At 45.9% G+C, this 19,181-nt stretch overlaps 1 protein-coding gene across 5 annotated transcripts in view; it reads right to left on the reverse strand.

Moving 5' to 3' along the window:
• Positions 1-19,181, reverse strand: part of usp54a (ubiquitin specific peptidase 54a) — a 56,621-nt gene that overhangs the window by 10,931 nt on the left and 26,509 nt on the right. For 3 of the 5 annotated variants that reach the window (XM_014202306.2, XM_014202311.2, XM_014202331.2), the window contains exons 4-16: positions 18,802-18,915; positions 18,553-18,635; positions 14,319-14,424; positions 12,001-12,147; positions 11,324-11,473; positions 9,265-9,433; positions 8,805-8,984; positions 6,003-6,179; positions 4,916-5,510; positions 4,638-4,771; positions 3,062-3,223; positions 2,303-2,422; positions 159-366 (exon numbers count right to left, since the gene is read on the reverse strand). In XM_014202306.2, coding sequence (XP_014057781.2) covers positions 159-366; positions 2,303-2,422; positions 3,062-3,223; positions 4,638-4,771; positions 4,916-5,510; positions 6,003-6,179; positions 8,805-8,984; positions 9,265-9,433; positions 11,324-11,473; positions 12,001-12,147; positions 14,319-14,424; positions 18,553-18,635; positions 18,802-18,915 — 2,345 coding nt within the window. The remainder of the gene's footprint in view (positions 1-158; positions 367-2,302; positions 2,423-3,061; positions 3,224-4,637; positions 4,772-4,915; positions 5,511-6,002; positions 6,180-8,804; positions 8,985-9,264; positions 9,434-11,323; positions 11,474-12,000; positions 12,148-14,318; positions 14,425-18,552; positions 18,636-18,801; positions 18,916-19,181) is intronic. The other 2 variants (XM_014202317.2, XM_045720407.1) reach the window with 2 other exon arrangements.

Here is a 19,181-nt window from a genome sequence, read left to right on the forward strand (position 1 = left end):
AGCATTTTGCATGTTAAAGAATAAACCAGGACTGTGTGATCCCTTGTTCCACTCCTTCCAGAGTCACATGAGGAGCTCAGCCACCGGTTTGGGCTGAACAGGTGAGGTCAGCTGGGGGATGGGAGTCACAGGACACAGACAGGAGACAGTGCTGGTACCTGGGGGGCCCCTGGGGAGAGGGACAAGGCTGATCCTGCTTCTCTGTCTGCTCCTGATCCTGTTGCTGGGGTCTGTCTTCCTGCTGCTGCTGTTGCATGCGCTGCTGCAGGCCCCGCGCTCTCCTCATGCACTTTTGCAGCCGGGCCTCAGCCAATGTCCTGCTATGGGTGTTAGCGCCACCCTCATGCATGGGAAGCCTGAGTTTAGCTACAGTGCGAAAAAAAGGGAAGGAAAGCAGAAAAGAAAAAAATATAGAAAAATGCAGAAAATAAAGAGCTGCGTTATGGGGATGCATGCAAAAACACTTGGCACAAAATCAAATCATAGGATTAGACTGTTGAAATAATGACGTGGGTTTGGGAGGGGTGGGTGGATGGCTTTTGGGGTGGGGGAGGACACAAACAGGCACCACGCTTGGTGAGTAAAATGGATGTGTGTGTGTTGTAAATTAAAATGGACAAAGGCTGATGATACACACTGGGGAAATTAAGATCCACAGTGACTCTTAACAAAATATTCTGTTCATACGGCAAATGGTTAAATCATATAGAATAACGTTAAATTAATCAAATCAAAGTGAACTGTGTTAAGGCAAAACAATTCAATTGATAGTTTTAAGCTGAGCCCTTCCCTCGGCCCAATATATCCAACCAGACTGAGAAGAAAATAAAGGCTGTCCTCGGTATTTCGACTCATGTCACGGCGGCTGAACTGAGAAATATAGCGGCTATTTTTCAAACTCTTTGTCTTGGATAGCGGGCGAAATATCTTTAGTTCAGACGTTTTTAGTAATCGACTTGACTTGCTGTAGATCTTAAAGGGAGAAATGGAGGAATGGGCTTTGTGAGACGAGGGGATAGTGGGGTGCCTGACAAGGGAAATTGTGTGTGTGTGTGTGTGTGTGTGTGTGTGTGTGTGTGTGTGTGTGTGTGTGTGTGTGTGTGTGTGTGTGTGTGTGTGTGTGTGTGTGTGTGTGTGTGTGTGTGTGTGTGTGTGTGTGTGTGTGTGTGTGTGAGCATTCCTCAGTGGACGAGTCAGGAGTATCAAGCACACATTCAAGACGCTCACGACAGAGACAGTGAAACTGTGAAAGTCACATCAAAACACAGAGACATTAGGAAACGAGGACAAACACAGACAGCGAGACCACACTAACAACAGACTCACTACCATGTTGACATAACAGACCCAGGCCACATTGTCCTAAATGAGCCTTGGGAAGACTTGGTTGTCATAGCTCTGGGTTCCCCAACCCCCCCTCCCCACCCTGACCCCTCCCTCTCTGTGCTACCAGGCAGGCTAATAACCACGGTGATGGGTAAACATCCCGGCGACTCGCCTCGTTTCATTATCATCAGACAGGGATGGTTGGTAGGCAGAGGGCTGCTGACCTTATCAGCCGTCCCAAACTTGTGTTTAGACAGAACAAATTGTCTCTTCCCCTAGTCATTACTCATTCAAGACTCTTATTGTAAGTCTGACTGGACAGAAAGCACAAATGTCAAGATATTTGGATAAAACAAGAGCTATAGTTGCGGGCACTAAAAGGGTTTTGCAACAAACTATCGCAAGGAGACGATAGAGCACCGTGTTGCACGCGCATTGCAGCAAGTATTCTGCCAATACCATAAAGTGGCACTGGTGGGGTGGGTCTTCTCTCTTTTGCTCTCTATTGCTCCTCAAGCAAAGGGAGAGGCCGGTGAAATCACAACTTCCCATCAGACCAACTCCTTGAATGCCCTACTCCTTGAACTTTACAGTTGTGTCTACCCTTTAGTGTGTGTACTTTACTGTATTTATACTTGGGATATTGCTTTTCAACAGTAAACGTTTTTTTTTTTTTTGAAATCACTGGAGGTCATCTTTAACCTTTTGTGTATAGATAGTCAGATGACAAACCAAGTGACTCTGTGGCCTGAAAGTAGGTCTTTGTCATATAGGACCCTCCAGTCCACACCAAATGTCAAATGACCACACCCTTCTTGTAGCATAGCTGTCTTATGCACAATAGTGGTAAGGACTACAGGTGAAAGCAACAGAGACACACATGGACAGACACACAGGTAGGTAGGTGGTGGTATGGTGTTCTAGCGGGTCGGCTGGGCTGGCAGCAGGCACAGGGAGGCAGGTCAGGGCTACTTACATACAGCTTCATTAACCACAGACAGAGCGGCGGCCACCTCGCCAGCCTGCTCCAGTCGCAGAGACTGTTCTAGCAGTAGCTCAGCGTCCGACACGCACCGTTCATAGCCGTCCCCTTTGCCTAAGAAACACAGATATGCACACACACCAAAAGCAAAGCTCTTTAAACACACCCAGAAAGATATTTAAAACAAGAAAGGCACACCGTGGGGGGGGGTTGAGTTAATGATATGTCTTTGCAACCCTTTAAAGATGGAGGACTTATTGTTCACTTCAGAATCGCAGCAGGATCGTCTGACCTAAATCCGTGAATACTGCTACAAGCCCCTCTAGTTCAATCCAATTTCTCTCCACTACAAAACGCAGTGAACATTCAAACACGCTTTTTAACCCTTGTACGCAGTGACTGGGCCACTGGCCGGCCACACATTCTAACCATCTGAATGAGGAAACTTCCAATTGTGTGGGTGGGGGAACAATGCTCTTTTTTGTTAGACAACAGCAGTCCCATTAGTCAGCCCACTCAGTGTGCTTTCAACATGGAGCACTCAGACACCTGCTACATAAAGAGACACACACCCAAACCCAGGCAGTGTGGGGCAGGGCTGCCTCTGGAGAACAACTGATACAGCTCCCTGTTCTCTTCTGATTTCCACATGCTGTACTACAGTGGTCACCAACCCTGTTACTCATGGGCTTCAGAGTGGAACTCCTCTAGCTGAGCAACCAGGCTGGGGTTGGGTCGGGTCTGGGGCCTTACCCTGGTTCTGTAGCTCGTCCAGGTCCATGAACTTGCTGGGTCTGGGGTTGAACCCCAAGGCAGCCTCTTTTTCCTTCTCCTTCCTCCTCTGTAACTCCTGCTCCCTCGCTCGCTTGGCCACCTCCTCCTGCAGCTCGTCCAGTTCGCTGCGGCCTTCTCCCGCTGTGTGACACAAACACACGCGTTAATATCGTAGCTTTCTATAATGGTTCAATAGCGTTACAAGACAAGGCAGGGGGAAGAGGTGTGAGGAGTGACAGTGTGTACACTTCATCACACTTTGAGCACACTGAGATACAGAGATGAATTAACATAAACCATCTGCTCAGAGTTTATAATGCATATACAATGCATTCGGAAAGTATTCAGACCCCTTGACTTTTTACACATTTTGTTACGTTACAGCCTTATTCTAAAATGGATTAAATGTTTTTTCCCCCCCAAATCAATCAACACACAATACCCCATAATGACAAAGCAAAAACTGTTTTTTAGAAATTTTTGCAAATTTTATTTAAAAAATACCCACAGAAATCTTACATATTACAATTACTCAGTACTTTGATGAAGCACCTTTGGCAGCGATTACAGCCTCAAGTCTTCTTGGGTATGACACTACAAGGTTGGCACACCTGTATTTGGGGAGTTTCTCCCATTCTTCTCTGCAGATCCTCTCAAGCTCTGTCAGGTTGGATGGGGAGTGTTGCTGCACAGCTATTTTCAGGTCTCTCCAGAGATGTTCGATTGGGTTCAAGTCCGGGCTCTGGCTGGGCCACTCAAGGACATTCAGAGACTTGTCCCGAAGCCACTCCTACGTTGTCTTGGCTGTGTGCTTAGGGTCGTTGTCCTGTTGTAAGGTGAACCTTCGCCCCCAGTCTAAGGTCCATCTTGATTTCATCAGACCAGAGAATCTTGTTTCTCATGGTCTGAGTCCTTTAGGTGCCTTTTGGCATACTCCAAGTGGGCTGTCATGTGCCTTTTACTGAGTAGTGGCTTTTGTCTGACCACTCTACCATAAAGGACTGATTGGTGGAGTACTGCAGGGATGGTTGTCCTTCTGGAAGGTTCTCCCATCTCCACAGAGAAACTCTGGAGCTCTGTCAGAGCTCATGGCTTGGTTTTTCCTTTGACATGGACTGTCAACTGTGGGACATTGTCTATACAGACAGGTGTGTGCCTTTCCAAATCATGTCCAATCAATTGAATTTACCACAGGTGTTCTCCAATCACTTTGTAGAAACATCTCAAAGATGATCAATGGAAACAGGATGCACCTGAGCTCAATTTCGAGTGTCATAGCAAAAGGTCTGAAAACGTATGTAAATAAGGTATTTCTGTTTTTTATTTGTAATAAATGAGCAAACATTTCTAAAAACCTGTTTCGCCTTGTCATTATGGAGTATTGTGTGTAGATTGATGAGGGAAAAAAACAATTTAATCCATTTTAGAATGAGGCTGTATCAAACGTGGAAAAAGAGAAGTCTGAATACTTTCCGAATGCACTGTATACACCCCAAAACAGACACAACTCCACACACATTGTGGGAAACGCACTGACACACGGACTCAGACCTACCCAGGCTTATGTGGCTGTTGCCCCTGCATGAAGCCTTGACGTCCTGCAGGAGAGCACTGCTGCTCTTAGACTTGGGCACGGTGCGCCATGATGGACCTGAGCTGGAGCTGGAAGGCTTCTTCAGACCGGTGTCCCTGAGAGAGACAGACAGAGAAGTCAGTCATACAATACACAGTTCATCATGTAGCTATCAATATTTGTGAGTCTAGCTTTTTTCGGATATGTGAATTACTAGCATCCAGAATCGTTCCAAGCAGTTTGTATATACTCTACTGTACCCATGTGTATTAGCAGCATTAGGTCCCTCGCTGAGAGGCATGTCCAGGCTAACAGGACTGTTACTGTTCCTCTCGCTGCTCTCATAGCCACTCTCCATCCTCTGGATGAGCCTGGGGGGCTGCTGCTCCATGTTATGGCCCCTGGTGGTTGGCAGGGTCCAGGAGGAGGCCATATTACCAAAGGGCCCCTGTCCTTGTCCAGTGACTGACCCTGTGGGGCCCTCAGCTGGGGCCCCACTGTCTTCAGGCAGAGTGGCCCCTAGGGGACTATACCCAGCCTGTCTACGTCGCTCCCTACTGAAGATACTGTCTATATTGAGGGCCTCTCTCCGGGGCCTCCAGGCCGGTCTGTATCGTCCCCCGGAGGAGCTGGACTTGGACTCACTGCTGGTGCTGTCGGCCTCCCAGTCTCTGGCCTTGGTGGTGGCCCCTGACTCGGCCCCTAGACCCCCAAGGGCCCCGGAGCCCGAGGAGGAGGCGGAGAGGGGGCGACTGTGGATGATGTTGCTCATGGTCTCCTTGAAATCCCTCAGTCGACTGGAGGAGGAGGACTTGGGTGCGGTGCGAGGTGCTTGTTGCTCCTTCAGAGTCTCCCCTATAGAAGCCAGGGAGACAGGAGAGAGAAGAGGAGGGAGATGAAGGGAGGGAGACAGAGAGAGAGAAGAGGAGTGAAATGGAGGGAGGGAGACAGAGAGTGGGAGATAAATACATTAGTGGTGTGATGTCATGTGTCGATGGGGAGGGGTGGAAAAAGCAAGAAAATAATAGGATGAAAGTGCACCGCGAGTGACAACTTTGGTGATAACGGCTAACTGGACAGAACAAGAGAAAAATGGTAAAGACACACAGATTACAGTACACTACAAGATACCCTACTCCTGTACCTGATCTTCTTGTTAAATATGTAAAACCCAAATACTATGAACTACCTGCGAAAGACTAGAAGCACTGATTCTGATGAGCTGCAAGATACAGTATAGTCTCCTGAGTCATCATGCTCTTCTGTCATAGATCACTTGTCCCCTGGCTCTGCCGTGTGATTGGTCCCTAGTCTCTTGGCTCTGCCGTGTGATTGGTTCCTTCGTACCCTCGCTGTGGTAACCTGCCGACGAGGCTTCGTCAGTCTTAGAGCCCCGGCTCCTCCCCTCAAGTCGCCTCGGACGACTAGAGCTCCGCTTCCTGTCACTGGCCCCGCCCTTCCTGTCCACTGTCCCGCCTTTCCTCAGAGAGTGGCACTGCACTGGCCCACTGTCCGTCACTTGGCCTTAGCAACAACGAGAAGCGAGGGAGGAGATTTTTGATGACCGTTTACGAGGTTACGACATGCGAGAAATGATGACACATAATCCATGATCAACATGATTGGGTAATGGCTGTGGCTTTAATCCTCTGTACCCATCTGTCTTGAGTATGTTTGGGTGAGCATTACATGCTAAAACCTAGGTAGTTGCATGTGTGCATACATGCAAGGTAAAAGCATGAATTAATACACAGTTTAGTCTGTGTATATAAGAGGAGGCTGGTGGGAAGAGCTATAGGAGGACGGGCTCACTGTAATGGTTGGAATGGATTCAATGGAACGTGGTTTCCATGTGTTTGATACCATTCCAATCTACCACTCCAATCTTTACAATGAGCCCATCCTCCTACAGCTCCTCCCACCAGCCTCCTCTGGTGCAAAGGCCTTGGAGTATGCTCTGTGTGTGTGTGTGTGTGTGCCTGCGTGCATGTATGCGACTGTGTGTGTCTGTGCATACTTATGTGTTTGAGTGAGCTACAGACCATATTTATGTTTGAGTGTGCATATATATCTACCCTAAATGTATGTGTGCATATATATCTACCCTAAATGTATGTGTGCATATATATCTACCCTGTCTGTGTGTGTGCATATATATCTACCCTGTCTGTGTGTGTGCATACATATCTACCTTAACTGTATGTGTGCATATATATCTACCCTGTCTGTGTGTGTGCATATATATCTACCCTAACTATATGTGTGCATATATATCTACCCTGTCTGTGTGTGTGTGCATATATATCTACCCTGTCTGTGTGTGTGCATATATATCTACCCTAACTGTATGTGTGCATATATATCTACCCTGTCTGTGTGTGTGCATATATATCTACCCTAACTGTATGTGTGCATATATATCTACCCTGTCTGTGTGTGCATATATTCTACCCTGTCTGTGTGTGTGCATATATATCTACCATGTCTGTCTGTGTGCATATATCTACCCTGTCTGTGTGTGTGCATATATATCTACCCTGTCTGTGTGTGTGCATATATATCTACCCTAACTGTATGTGTGCATATATATCTGCCATGTCTGCGTGTGTGCATATATATCTACCCTAACTGTATGTGTGCATATATATCTACCCTGTCTGTGTGTGTGCATATATATCTACCCTAACTGTATGTGTGCATATATATCTACCCTGTCTGTGTGTGTGTGCATATATTCTACCCTGTCTGTGTGTGTGCATATATATCTACCATGTCTGTCTGTGTGTGCATATATCTACCCTGTCTGTGTGTGCATATATATCTACCCTGTCTGTGTGTGCGCGCATAAATATATACCCTGTCTGTGTGTGTGCGCATAAATATATACCCTGTCTGTGTGTGTGCATATACATCTACCCTATCAATGTGTGTGCATATATATCTACCCTGTCTGTGTGTGCAAATATATCTACCCTGTCTGTGTGTGTGCATATATATCTACCCTGTCTGTGTGTGTGCATATATATCTACCCTGTCTGTGTGTGTGCATATATATCTACCCTGTCTGTGTGTGTGTGCATATATATCTACCCTGTCTGTGTGTGTGTGCATATATATCTACCCTGTCTGTGTGTGTGCATATATATCTACCCTGTCTGTGTGTGTGCATATATATCTACCCTGTCTGTGTGTGTGCATATATATCTACCCTGTCTGTGTGTGTGCATATATATCTACCCTGTCTGCGTGTGTGCATATATATCTACCATGTCTGTCTGTGTGTGCATATATCTACCCTGTCTGTGTGTGCATATATATCTACCCTGTCTGTGTGTGCGCGCATAAATATATACCCTGTCTGTGTGTGTGCGCATAAATATATACCCTGTCTGTGTGTGTGCATATACATCTACCCTATCAATGTGTGTGCATATATATCTACCCTGTCTGTGTGTGCAAATATATCTACCCTGTCTGTGTGTGTGCATATATATCTACCCTGTCTGTGTGTGTGCATATATATCTACCCTGTCTGTGTGTGTGCATATATATCTACCCTAACTATATGTGTGCATATATATCTACCCTGTCTGTGTGTGTGTGCATATATATCTACCCTGTCTGTGTGTGTGCATATATATCTACCCTGTCTGTGTGTGGGCATATATATCTACCCTGTCTGTGTGTGTGCATATATATCTACCCTGTCTGTGTGTGTGCATATATATCTACCCTGTCTGCGTGTGTGCATATATATCTACCCTGTCTGTGTGTGTGCATATATATCTACCCTGTCTGTGTGTGTGCATATATATCTACCCTGTCTGTGTGTGTGCATATATATATCTACCCTGTCTGTGTGTGTGTGCATATATATCTACCCTGTCTGTGTGTGTGCATATATATACCCTGTCTGTGTGTGCATATATATCTACCCTGTCTGTTGTGTGCATATATCTACCCTGTCTGTGTGTGTGCATATATATCTACCCTGTCTGTGTGTGCATATATATCTACCCTGTCTGTGTGTGTGCATATATTTCTACCCTGTCTGTGTGTGTGCATATATATCTACCCTGTCTGTGTGTACATATATATCTACCCTGTCTGTGTGTGTGCATGCTATTCCTGAACTCCTCCTCCTACTACCTGTGGTCTCCAGGCTGCTGCGGGAGGCTGTGTCGTTGTCTGGGTTACAGATGATGGTTCCCTGGGAATCGGAGGAGAAGTGGCTGGCCATGGACTCATGGTGAGAGTGGGAGTGCTTGTAGGAGTAACTGTCTGTCGACGAGTCGGTGCGCGTGTCACTGGAGATGGACGGCTCGCGGCCTGAAAACAACAGCGTGACAGCGGAACAGACGCAGACAGCCATCAGAGATAATAACGAGAACACACAAGCCAGGACTTAATCAGAACAGTACAGAGAGCAGGAAACAACCGCTTCAAGAAGGAGAAATACATGGTGTTTAAATTGCATTTGTTTTACTTTAAATTCTAGTTCTATTTGATAGAAGAAGAAAAAAATACTATTTGAACACAGGTCGTAGTAATGCAACAGCCATTCTGTGCGTGTAGCAAGTGATCTCGTGTGACGCGAGGCGTCTCGTACCCGAGTCCTCGCTGTCGTAGTAGGACCTGTTGAAGTGGTGCAGGTCCAGGCGGGAGGGCAGGTCCTGCACTGACACGGGCGTCCCCCGGGGGTCAGCGTAGAGCAGTAGCAGGGGCTGGTAGTGGCCCTTGATGCACCGAGACACCACGTCCTTCCACTTGGGCCCGATCTGCCAGGAAGAGAGGAAACTATGTCACGACTTTCCAGGGAACTCAAAAAAAGTGGTTAGACCTGAGCATTCAGGCCCATCCCTGAAGTGAAATCTCAAACTGTTCGGAAAGAGTAGAAAAGACAGACACCCAGAACAGTACACACAGAGCGAAGCGAGTGAGCCCCCAAAAGAATGAGAGTTAGTCAAGACCACAGTTACAGTACAATAGCTACTGCTAACATTAACTGACTCTGTAAGCGCCAGAGGGGCCATTTTCCAACCCCTCTTACCCCAACCTGGTTTTCCCGAATGCACAACGAACGCTCTGCCCTCGCTCAGCACAGGAATCTGTGACAGGAAGTCCCGATAGCCCTATCGTATAAGCAAAATGTGTGTGTGCGTATGAGTTTGTCAGCGCAAATGTGTGCGTGGGTCTACAGAGGTGGCCGCTGTGCTCTAGCTCTCTATTGGCCACACCCTCCCGTCCAGATAAACAATAGAGGGATATCCTTGTTTTCAGGCCACTTTTGTCCAAACCCTCACTGGCTCACGTGCTGGCTTTACAGACAGAGACACAGAGACAGAGACAGAGAGACAGAGAGAGAGAGAGAAGCTGCTTTGTATGCAACTGTCCAGGAATGAACGTACAGCACAGACATTGATGTGACTAAAGCCATGATAGGAGAGAGGGGAGAGAGGAGAGAGAGAGAAAGGAAAGGGGAGAAAAGGGAGAGACGAAAAGGATAGAGGAGTTGGAAGAGTGGAGACATTTTTTTAAGAAAGGGGGTGGACGGAAGGAGAAAGAGCCATACCACTGGGGGCGGGAGGGACCAGGTAGAAAGATAGAGAGGAAAAGAGAGAGATGGGAGAAAGGATAGGTGCGAGCCAGAGCAGTGAGACAAGGCCCGGTGCCCTCAGAGCTGTGTGTCATTTCCTTCCCTCCGTCCCCCCAGGAGAGGGGGCGAGAGACACACAGCACAGTTGGGCCAGCAGGCCAGGCATGTGGAACTAACTAACTAACGCCTCTGCTCAATGCTCCCACACCTCGTCACACAGAGAGGGGGACCTGACCTGGAACTAAAGGAGAAGCCAATCAGAACTTGCACCCATGACTGGTCACAACACTGCCGCAGTGTGAACCACCAATCACAGTTCATCCAGATGACCTCATGTGATAGGCTTTGGGGTCCTCAGCAACTCTGCAGACCTCTCATTGTCCATAAGGACTATGGCAGGTTACGTGTGTCTCTCCATTAATTATTGTACATACATGCTGATTGTTGTTTTTGATGTAAATTCTGTCTGGCGTAAATATTCCCAGTAGGATAATAAGGTAAACTAAACTATTCCTATGACAACTGTCCCTCCTTGGGCTGTGATGACCCCGCAGCCTGTGTCATCGATTAAAAATGGAGCAAAAACAACCCCAGCTTGCCAGTGAGTCAACGAGCGGGTGAATAATGTAAACTAATGGCGCTGGGGTGAAATTAGCGACAAACGGAGAGAGAGGGCTTTGAATAGAGCCGACGGGCCAAGCCTCTGTTTAGCAATGAAAGAAAACATCGGGTATTTTGTTGTTAGAAGATGAATATCCTCTCCCTCTTGACACAGCAACGGGAGAGAGAGACGAAGACGAAGACAATAAGCTGTAAAGTGGAGGACTCTCATCTGAGAGGATTCCAAAAACACTTGTATGGCTCATTTTCTTCTCACAGTAACGTCACCCAAGTGAGGAGCAATGTATAGCCAAACATAGCCTGTATGAGTTTCAACTACACAGGAAAAACAAATGGTTAATGTTTATGGTTAGGATTAGGGGTAAAGGAATGCCATCCTACATCGGTGGATAAGGGCAACTTCTCTAACCATTCACCTGGATGGATTTATTGATTCGTTTTTTTTTTTTACCTCTTTGACATGTGCGTCGTCAAAGTACATCCACTTGCGTATCTTGGTCTGGAAGAAGAAGGTGGAGTAGTGCTTGCCGTAGTAACACACCATGCCCACCAGGTAGAGCTCTGCCTGCTTGGCCTTATCATCTGTTACTCTGTAGAAGAGCTGAGGAGGACAGAGGAGAGGACTCATGTTCAGAAAATGAAAAATACACTGTCCTGCAATACTGTATATCTAAATCCTATCCCCCCCCCCCACCCCGGTCAGGAAGAAATCTGGACCTTACAGTAAGTAATCCATCATTCATTTAACCTGTCACATATTTCCATGAATCGAGGCCCAGGGTACCCAAACAGACATTGGGAATATTGGTATCGGATCATTACACCACTTCAGAAACGCTCCAGAGGTTCTCAAAGGTTAGCTCGCTTTTACAGCAGGTAAACACCATGAAAAATTCATTAGCGAGGGAGATGGTGCCTGACTGTGTGTGTTGTGTCAGAGTATAGAGACATCAGACTGCTTTCTATCCACTCTGGTGTCGGTGGCTAGAAACATTACAGCACACACAACCCAGTATGGCATAACTTAGTGGCATCTTCTGAAGAAAACTGTGTGTGTGTGTGTGTGTGTGTGTGTGTGTGTGTGTGTGTGTGTGTGTGTGTGTGTGTGTGTGTGTGTGTGCGTCTTACATCCCCCAGGCGCAGGCAAGTGCCCAGGCTGTGGATGACGTCCTCTGCCAGGTCTGAGTGGTCAGAGTCCCACACCAGACCTATGGTGATGATCTCTGGAGAGTTCATAAGTACCCGACGAATACGCAGCTTCTCCCCACAGTTACTCTGAGGTACGGAGAGAGAGGGGGGGGGGAGAGAGGGAAGAAGAGAGAGTGTGAAGAGGAGGGGGGGAAGAAAGGTAGGGGGCAAGAGATGGAGTGGGAGAGACAGAAGGGGGAAGTGAAAGAGGGGGACAAAAAGGAGAGGTAAATTGAGCGTAATAAATCACAAACCCAAAATCCTCAAACAAACTAAAAAATCCTCAAACAAAGTCTACCATGACTCATTACGCACTGAGTTGACAGTGATCTTCATCCATTTAGCTATTTCAGTGTTGACTATGGTTCAACTCAGGGCACCCCTCATAGTGTGCTGTGTCTGAAAAGGTCAGCTGGCTGTAGGCCAATGACAACCCCCAATTCAAGTGTCACTTCTATGCCCATCACAGAGAGACAGCCTTCCTTTAGACATAAATACCCACACACTGGGCCCAACAGCATGTGGGGTTACCACAGGACTCCTTTCACAGAGCTGATTTGGGCCAGAGCGGTACAGTGTGTGTGTGTGTGTGTGTGTGTGTGTGTGTGTGTGTGTGTGTGTGTGTGTGTGTGTGTGTGTGTGTGTGTGTGTGTGTGTGTGTGTGTTTGTTTGTTTGTTTGTTTGTTTGCGAGGGAGAAGGACGCATGTCACCACATGCACCTGCCATCTTGACCTCCTTCGCCGGAGAGGGGCAAAATTCCCTCCTCTTTTGTGCGTTTCCCAGAAGTGAGGCTGGAAACAAGCGGGCGGCAGGCCCCCTGAAGGGCACCGATTGTGCACGCGCCAAATTTGACATAAACAGAGGAGACTTTCTCACAGCACAGGCGAGCACTGGGGTTTCTCACACACAGACCAGCGGGAGAAGCATCAAAGTCCGCCTATACTTAGCGAATACAAACATATTTCTGAAAAATGCCTGTAATTGTATGTCACATCCTGACCATAGTAAGAGGTTATTTTCTATGGTAGAGTAGGTCAGGGCGTGACAGGGGGTGTTTTGTGTTTTTCTATGTTTTCTATTTCTATGTTTTAGTTCTAGTTTTTCTATTTCTATGTTGTTGTTTTTTGGGTTGATCTCCAATTGGAGGCAGCTGGTCCTCGTTACCTCTGATTGGAGATCATATTTAAGTAGGGGTTTTTCTTCCTGGGTTTTGTGGGTGACTATCTTTTGAGTAGTGTTTGTTTCTGCGTCACGGTTTGTTGTTGTGTAAATTCAGTTATTTATGTTTTGCAAAGTTTCATGGATTTAATAAAATGTGGAACTACAACCACGCTGCACTTTGGTCCGATCCTTCGACAGCCGTGACATTGTACCATACTGGGGCAGCTCGTTATGATTATGCAAACTCTAGAGTTTACCTTCAGAATGACTAGAGGCTTTAATGTTTGATAAGATAAAGCTGGGAGGGAGTATCAGAATTCTAAGAGTCATGTTTGACTGGGAGATTTCACATGGTTTAAATTTTAAAACGCTAATACTATGAGCTGCTCATGTTGATCCACCCTGGTCCTTTCAGTTCCGTTTCTAACCCCGAGATATTACAGTCGAAGCACTGAGGACTCCGTGGTGAGCTTGGCTGACCTCAGAATGGTGTTTACTGCCCATGTGACGCCATGAAGTCCCTCTGAACCAGTCCGCCCACACTCAACACAAGCCTCGGAGTTTGTGTGTGTGTGCGCGTACGCAAGCGTGAGAGTCATAATATATATCTTGACTAAAGAATCCTACAGACATGAATATTTAACTTTTTTTCACCATCATAAGTAAGAATATTTCTGGTGGGAGTGTAATATCTATTGTGGCTGTAATATAGTGGCTATCACAGTTGTCATACGGTCCATGGTGTAGAACAAGCTTTCCCCTAACAGCATGACAGCGGAGTCCCTGTTCATCTTACAAAACACTTCAGAAACTCTACCTCTTCAAAGAGTATCTTAAATAAACCCCACGGCACCGCCACGCAAAAATACTTTTTACCTGCACTTGTCTTTTCCTACTAGTACTGACTTTATTGATAACTACTTTATTGTAGGGAAAATGTACTTACTACGACTGATATCTGGTTGTCCCACCAAGGTATCTTAAGATGAATGCACTAATTGTAAGTCGCTCTGGATAAGAACGCCGGCTAAATGACAAAAATGTAAATGTACTTTTATGGTAAGGTGTGGTAAAGTGTGCTTGTACACTAACTCACCGGACAGTTGCGTAGGTCTCCCATAGTGCTGGCGTTGCGGAGCAGCTCTCCAAACATGTCTGGTGTGGGCTTGTCTCTACACTCCAGCATCCTCACCGCCTGGTTACTGTAACATGGGGAATACACAGAACACACACTCAGACATCTACAGCGGGAGACAACACACACTCAGACATCTACAGTGGGAGACATCACACACTCAGACATCTAGTCCTTGCAACACCAGGGTTGCGGGTATGATCTGTGGGCCACATATATTGTAGGGGAGAGTGGGGTAAGTTGAGCCAAAGGGTTAGTTGAGCCACCCTTGTTTCTTGGAAACCATACACAAAATGAATCATGTGACCAAATATTTAGTAAGAGGTCATCATTTAATGTGAAGGAAAAAAAACACATGGAAAAAATTGTCACGCATGTTAGGTCAAAAAATCTGATTTTCACAAAGTCAAGTTAATGCAATGTGTTATATCTAAACCAAAGTAGAGTTTTAATATTGTTTTATACATCAGTTGGGGTCTCTATAAGCTACAATATGCGGTTCTAAACATAGCACGGAAAGTGCATCCTTGTAGCTGTGTGAGCTAATATGGTCTAAATGTTTGCCTTGGGGTAAGTTGAGCCAATGGCAATGGGGTAAGTTGAGCCAATGGCAATGGGGTAAGTTGAGCCAATGGCAATGGGGTAAGTTGAGCCAATGGCCGCCATACCCCGCACAAATGATGATTACATATTTTTGCAATGTGTCTTGAACTCAAGATAGTGCATTTTTATTGTTACAGAGCAGACATCATCATGCATACAAATGTAAAACAAGCAGGGGTCTACCCCCCTTGAGGTTCTTGAGAGAGCAGTCAAGGAAGTGAGAGAAGGGAAGAAGTCCATTCAAGCAGCAGCAAGGGATGAAACAATGGACTGAATGACGCTGAAGAGGTACAGTGCATTCTGGAAGTATTCAGACCCCTTGACTTTGTTCACATTTTGTTACGTTACAGCCTTATTCTAAAATGGATTTAAAAAAAATTCTCATCAATCTACACACAATACCCCATAATGACAAAGCAAAAACTGTTTTATAGAAATTCTTGCAAATGTAAAAAACAAAAAGAAAACAGAAATATCACATCTACATAAGTATTCAGACCCTTTACTCAGTACTTTGTTGAAGCACCATTGGCAGCGATTACAGCCTCGAGTCTTCTTGGGTATGACGGTACAAGCTTGGCACACCTGTATTTGGAGAGTTTCTCCCATTCTTCTTTGCAGATCCTCTCAAGCGCTGTTGAGTTGGATGGGGAGCATAGCTGCACAGCTATTTTCAGGTCTCTCCAGAGATGTTCGGTCGGGTTCAAGTCCGGGCTCTGGTTGGGCCTCTCAAGGACATTCAGAGACTTGTCCTAAAGTCACTCCTGCTTAGGGTCATTGTCCTGTTGGAAGGTGAACCTTCACCCCAGTCTGAGGTCCTGAGCTCTCTGGAGCAGGTTTTCATCAAGGAACTCTCTGTACTTTGCTCTGTTTATCTTTCCCTCAATCCTGACTAGTCTCCCAATCCCTGCCACTAAAAAACATTCCCACAGCATGATGCTACCACCACCATGCTTCACTGTAGGGATGGTACCAGGTGTGACGCTTGGCATTCAGGCCAAAGAGTTCAATCAGGAGGCGAAAGAAAAGCACACCTGTTTAGGTTAGGTGCTGGCTAGTGGAGGAGAACACTTGATAATTAAAGGAGAGCCTCACACTCTAGGAGCTCAGATGCAATAATTTAATAACCTAATATCCAACGTTTCGGCAGACAAGCTGTCCCTGATGAAGACAGCTTGTCTGTCGAAACCTTGGATATTAGGTTATTAAATTATTGCATCTGAGCTCCTAGAGTGTGTGGCTCTCCTTTCATTTTTAAAGAGTTCAATCAGACCAGAGAATCTTGTTTCTCAGAGAGTCCTTTAGGTGCCTTTTGGCAAACTCCAAGCAGGATGTCATGTTCCTTTTTCTGAGGAGTGGTTTCCGTCTGGCCACTCTACCTTAAAGGCCTGATGGGTGGAGTGCTGCAGAGACGGTTGTCCTTCTGGAATATTCTCCCATCTCCACAGAGGAACTCTGGAGCTCTGTCAGAGTGACCATCAGGTTCTTGTTCACCTCCCTGACCAAGGCCCTTCTCCCCCGATTGCTCAGTTTGGCCGGGAGACCAGCTCTAGGAAGAGTCTTGGTGGTTCCAAACTTCTTCCATTTAAGAATGATGGAGGCCACTGTGTTCTTGGGGACCTTCAATGCCATAGACATTTTTTGGTACCCTTCCCCAGATATGTGCCTATATAGCAAAAAGTATAAAAAACTGTTTTCACTTTGTCATTATGGGGTATTGTGTGTAGATTGATGAGGATTTTTATTTATCTATGTCACGCCCTGACCATAGAGCCCCCGGGGTTCTCTATGGTGTTTTAGGTCAGGGCGTGACTAGGGGGGGGAATTATGTAGTATTTTGTTTTCTATGTTTGTTTGTGAGTGTGGTTCCCAATTAGAGGAAGCTGTTTATAGTTGTCTCTAATTGGGGATCATACTTAAGTTGTCATTTGTTCCCACCTACTTTGTGGGATATTGTTTTGTGTATGTGCATGTTTCACCACGTAGTTCACGTTTCGTTGTTCGTTTATTTTTTATTTTTTTAATGTTTCACTTAAAAGATGTGGAACTCAACACACGCTGCGCCTTGGTCTGTCCTTTCCGACGAGCGTGACAATCTAATCAATTTCAGAATAAGTCTGTAACGTAACAAAATGTGGAAAAAGTTAGGGGTTCTGAATACTTTCCGAATGCACTGTACATTGACAACAAAAAAATGACGAACAAGAAGCTGTGCAAAAGAGAGGCTATGATATTGTAGCAGAGAGACACAGTGTCTTATCTTATGACATGGAGTCTGAGCTTGCTAAACATATCAAGAATTTTGCGGCTCAGTTTCATGGGCTTAGTAGCCTCAAATGCATGAATTGGCACATCGAAACAACATCCCTGTCCCATACAACTGGTTGAGAAATGGAAGGGTAAGTGATATTGAACAGAGAGATCTACATGTATATCTGAATGTAGGCATATATTTAAGATATACAATATACCACACCTCACATTCCATGAATTCAACTTTGACCTATCAACACCATCAACCCCTGTCAAAGGACACTATCACCCACTTACCCCAAGGTGGCTGAAATGTAGATATCTTTTGTTAGAAATAACACTATTTCCCTTGACGCAGTGATGCTGAATGTAATAAATGGCTCAACTTACCCAACTCCCCCCTACAGACTGTGTTAAATGTAAGTCTCTTTCAGATAAAAACATCCTTCTAAAATAGAGAGCACTACAGCTATAGCCTTAACACTGGTGCTACTGATCATGTGACTACAGGGCCTTAGACCAGTCCTTTGTCTACAAGGTGACTCTTTGTTCCGTTCCCATTTTCTCCAGGTCTCTCTGGAGCTCTGTCCACCTATAGAGGTGCACGCCTCAAAGACACTCCAGGGTTATACTGTAACTCTGTGCTCTGGTGCAGGAGAGAGGCCTGTTATTGGCATATAAACCGTTGTCAGGATACAACCTACTCCTCTGAGGGTTAGGGGGGAGTGGGTGCGTGTGTCTGTGTGTGTGTGTGTGTGCGCAGAAGAAGAGGCTGAGGTGGTGCTGGGTTCTCCTGAGGGCTTCGCTGCAGACATCACCACAGCTGGAGACGCAGGCAGGCAGCCCCTGGCTCACGACAGCTAGTCCGCAGCCTAACGAAGGGAAGGCAAGTGATTCATCCCTCCTTCCTCCTCCCACAGCCCAGAGAGGTTTTGTTGACAGCTCATAATGCCACAATGAAGAAAGCTATTACCCGTTCCTAGGCGACCTGATATCTAGCCTAGCGGGTTACTTCTCTTTAGAGGAGAGAGAAAGCACGTTCGGTCACCATGGTGTCTCTAGGCCGTTTTTTTGCTCTGCTCCGTGGAAAAGAGACCGGAAAAGCTTTTCATTCTATCATCTGTTTGTGGAGTGAATGGAGCAAAATTCAATTGGAGAGCAGTGCCCATAAATTTTCACTTTTGTATAAAATGTGCGCCTATGTATGGTGTTAGTCAACTAGTCAGAACTGGTCAGAAGGAACCACCTCAGAACTAGTCTGAACCAGTCAGAACATTAGTCAGAACTAGGCAGAACCAGTCAGCTCAATGCTGTTTTCCCAAGTCAAAGGATTACTCACCAGAGGGATGTGGTGGAGATGTAGTGCACCATTTGAATGAATGGCAGCGGGTCAGAGGAGGCCCCACAGCTGCTGCACACACACTGCAAACATACAAAGAGTTACACGACTAAGATAAGCACAGCTGGCTTGACTTCAGTTAATGACATAGAAATGGATGGGGGGGGGGGGGGGGGCAATTCTGAGATGAAAAGAAAACGGATTGACTGATCCTCTAAATAAGTTACTGAGGCTTGTGTTTGTGCTGACCTGTTCGAAAAGCGTCATGGCAAACTTCTGGTGTGGGATGCAGTGCTTGGCTGTGCAGATGTCCTCTTTGGTCTCGTCTGAGATGTGGAAATGAATCCGCATTAGGATGTTCTCCTGTGGGGGCAACAGTTAGACATGTTAGCTTTATTCCTGTTTGTGTTTGTGTGTGTAAGCAAGTGTGTATGCGCTTGCCCACATGTGTTTTTAACTGAATCACATTACTACGTCGTGACAAAACCAACACACAAAGAAAATATATTCTTCAGAAAACGTATAGTGCTTAAAGGAATAATCCACTTAAAAACCATCTTTGATATATATTTTTTTAATTAGTCCACTGTTGATACAGTCTCAAAATGTTTTGCACATCAGCAATCATG

This window comes from Salmo salar, chromosome ssa01 (assembly GCF_905237065.1).
Source record: "Salmo salar chromosome ssa01, Ssal_v3.1, whole genome shotgun sequence".
NCBI lineage: Eukaryota > Metazoa > Chordata > Actinopteri > Salmoniformes > Salmonidae > Salmo > Salmo salar.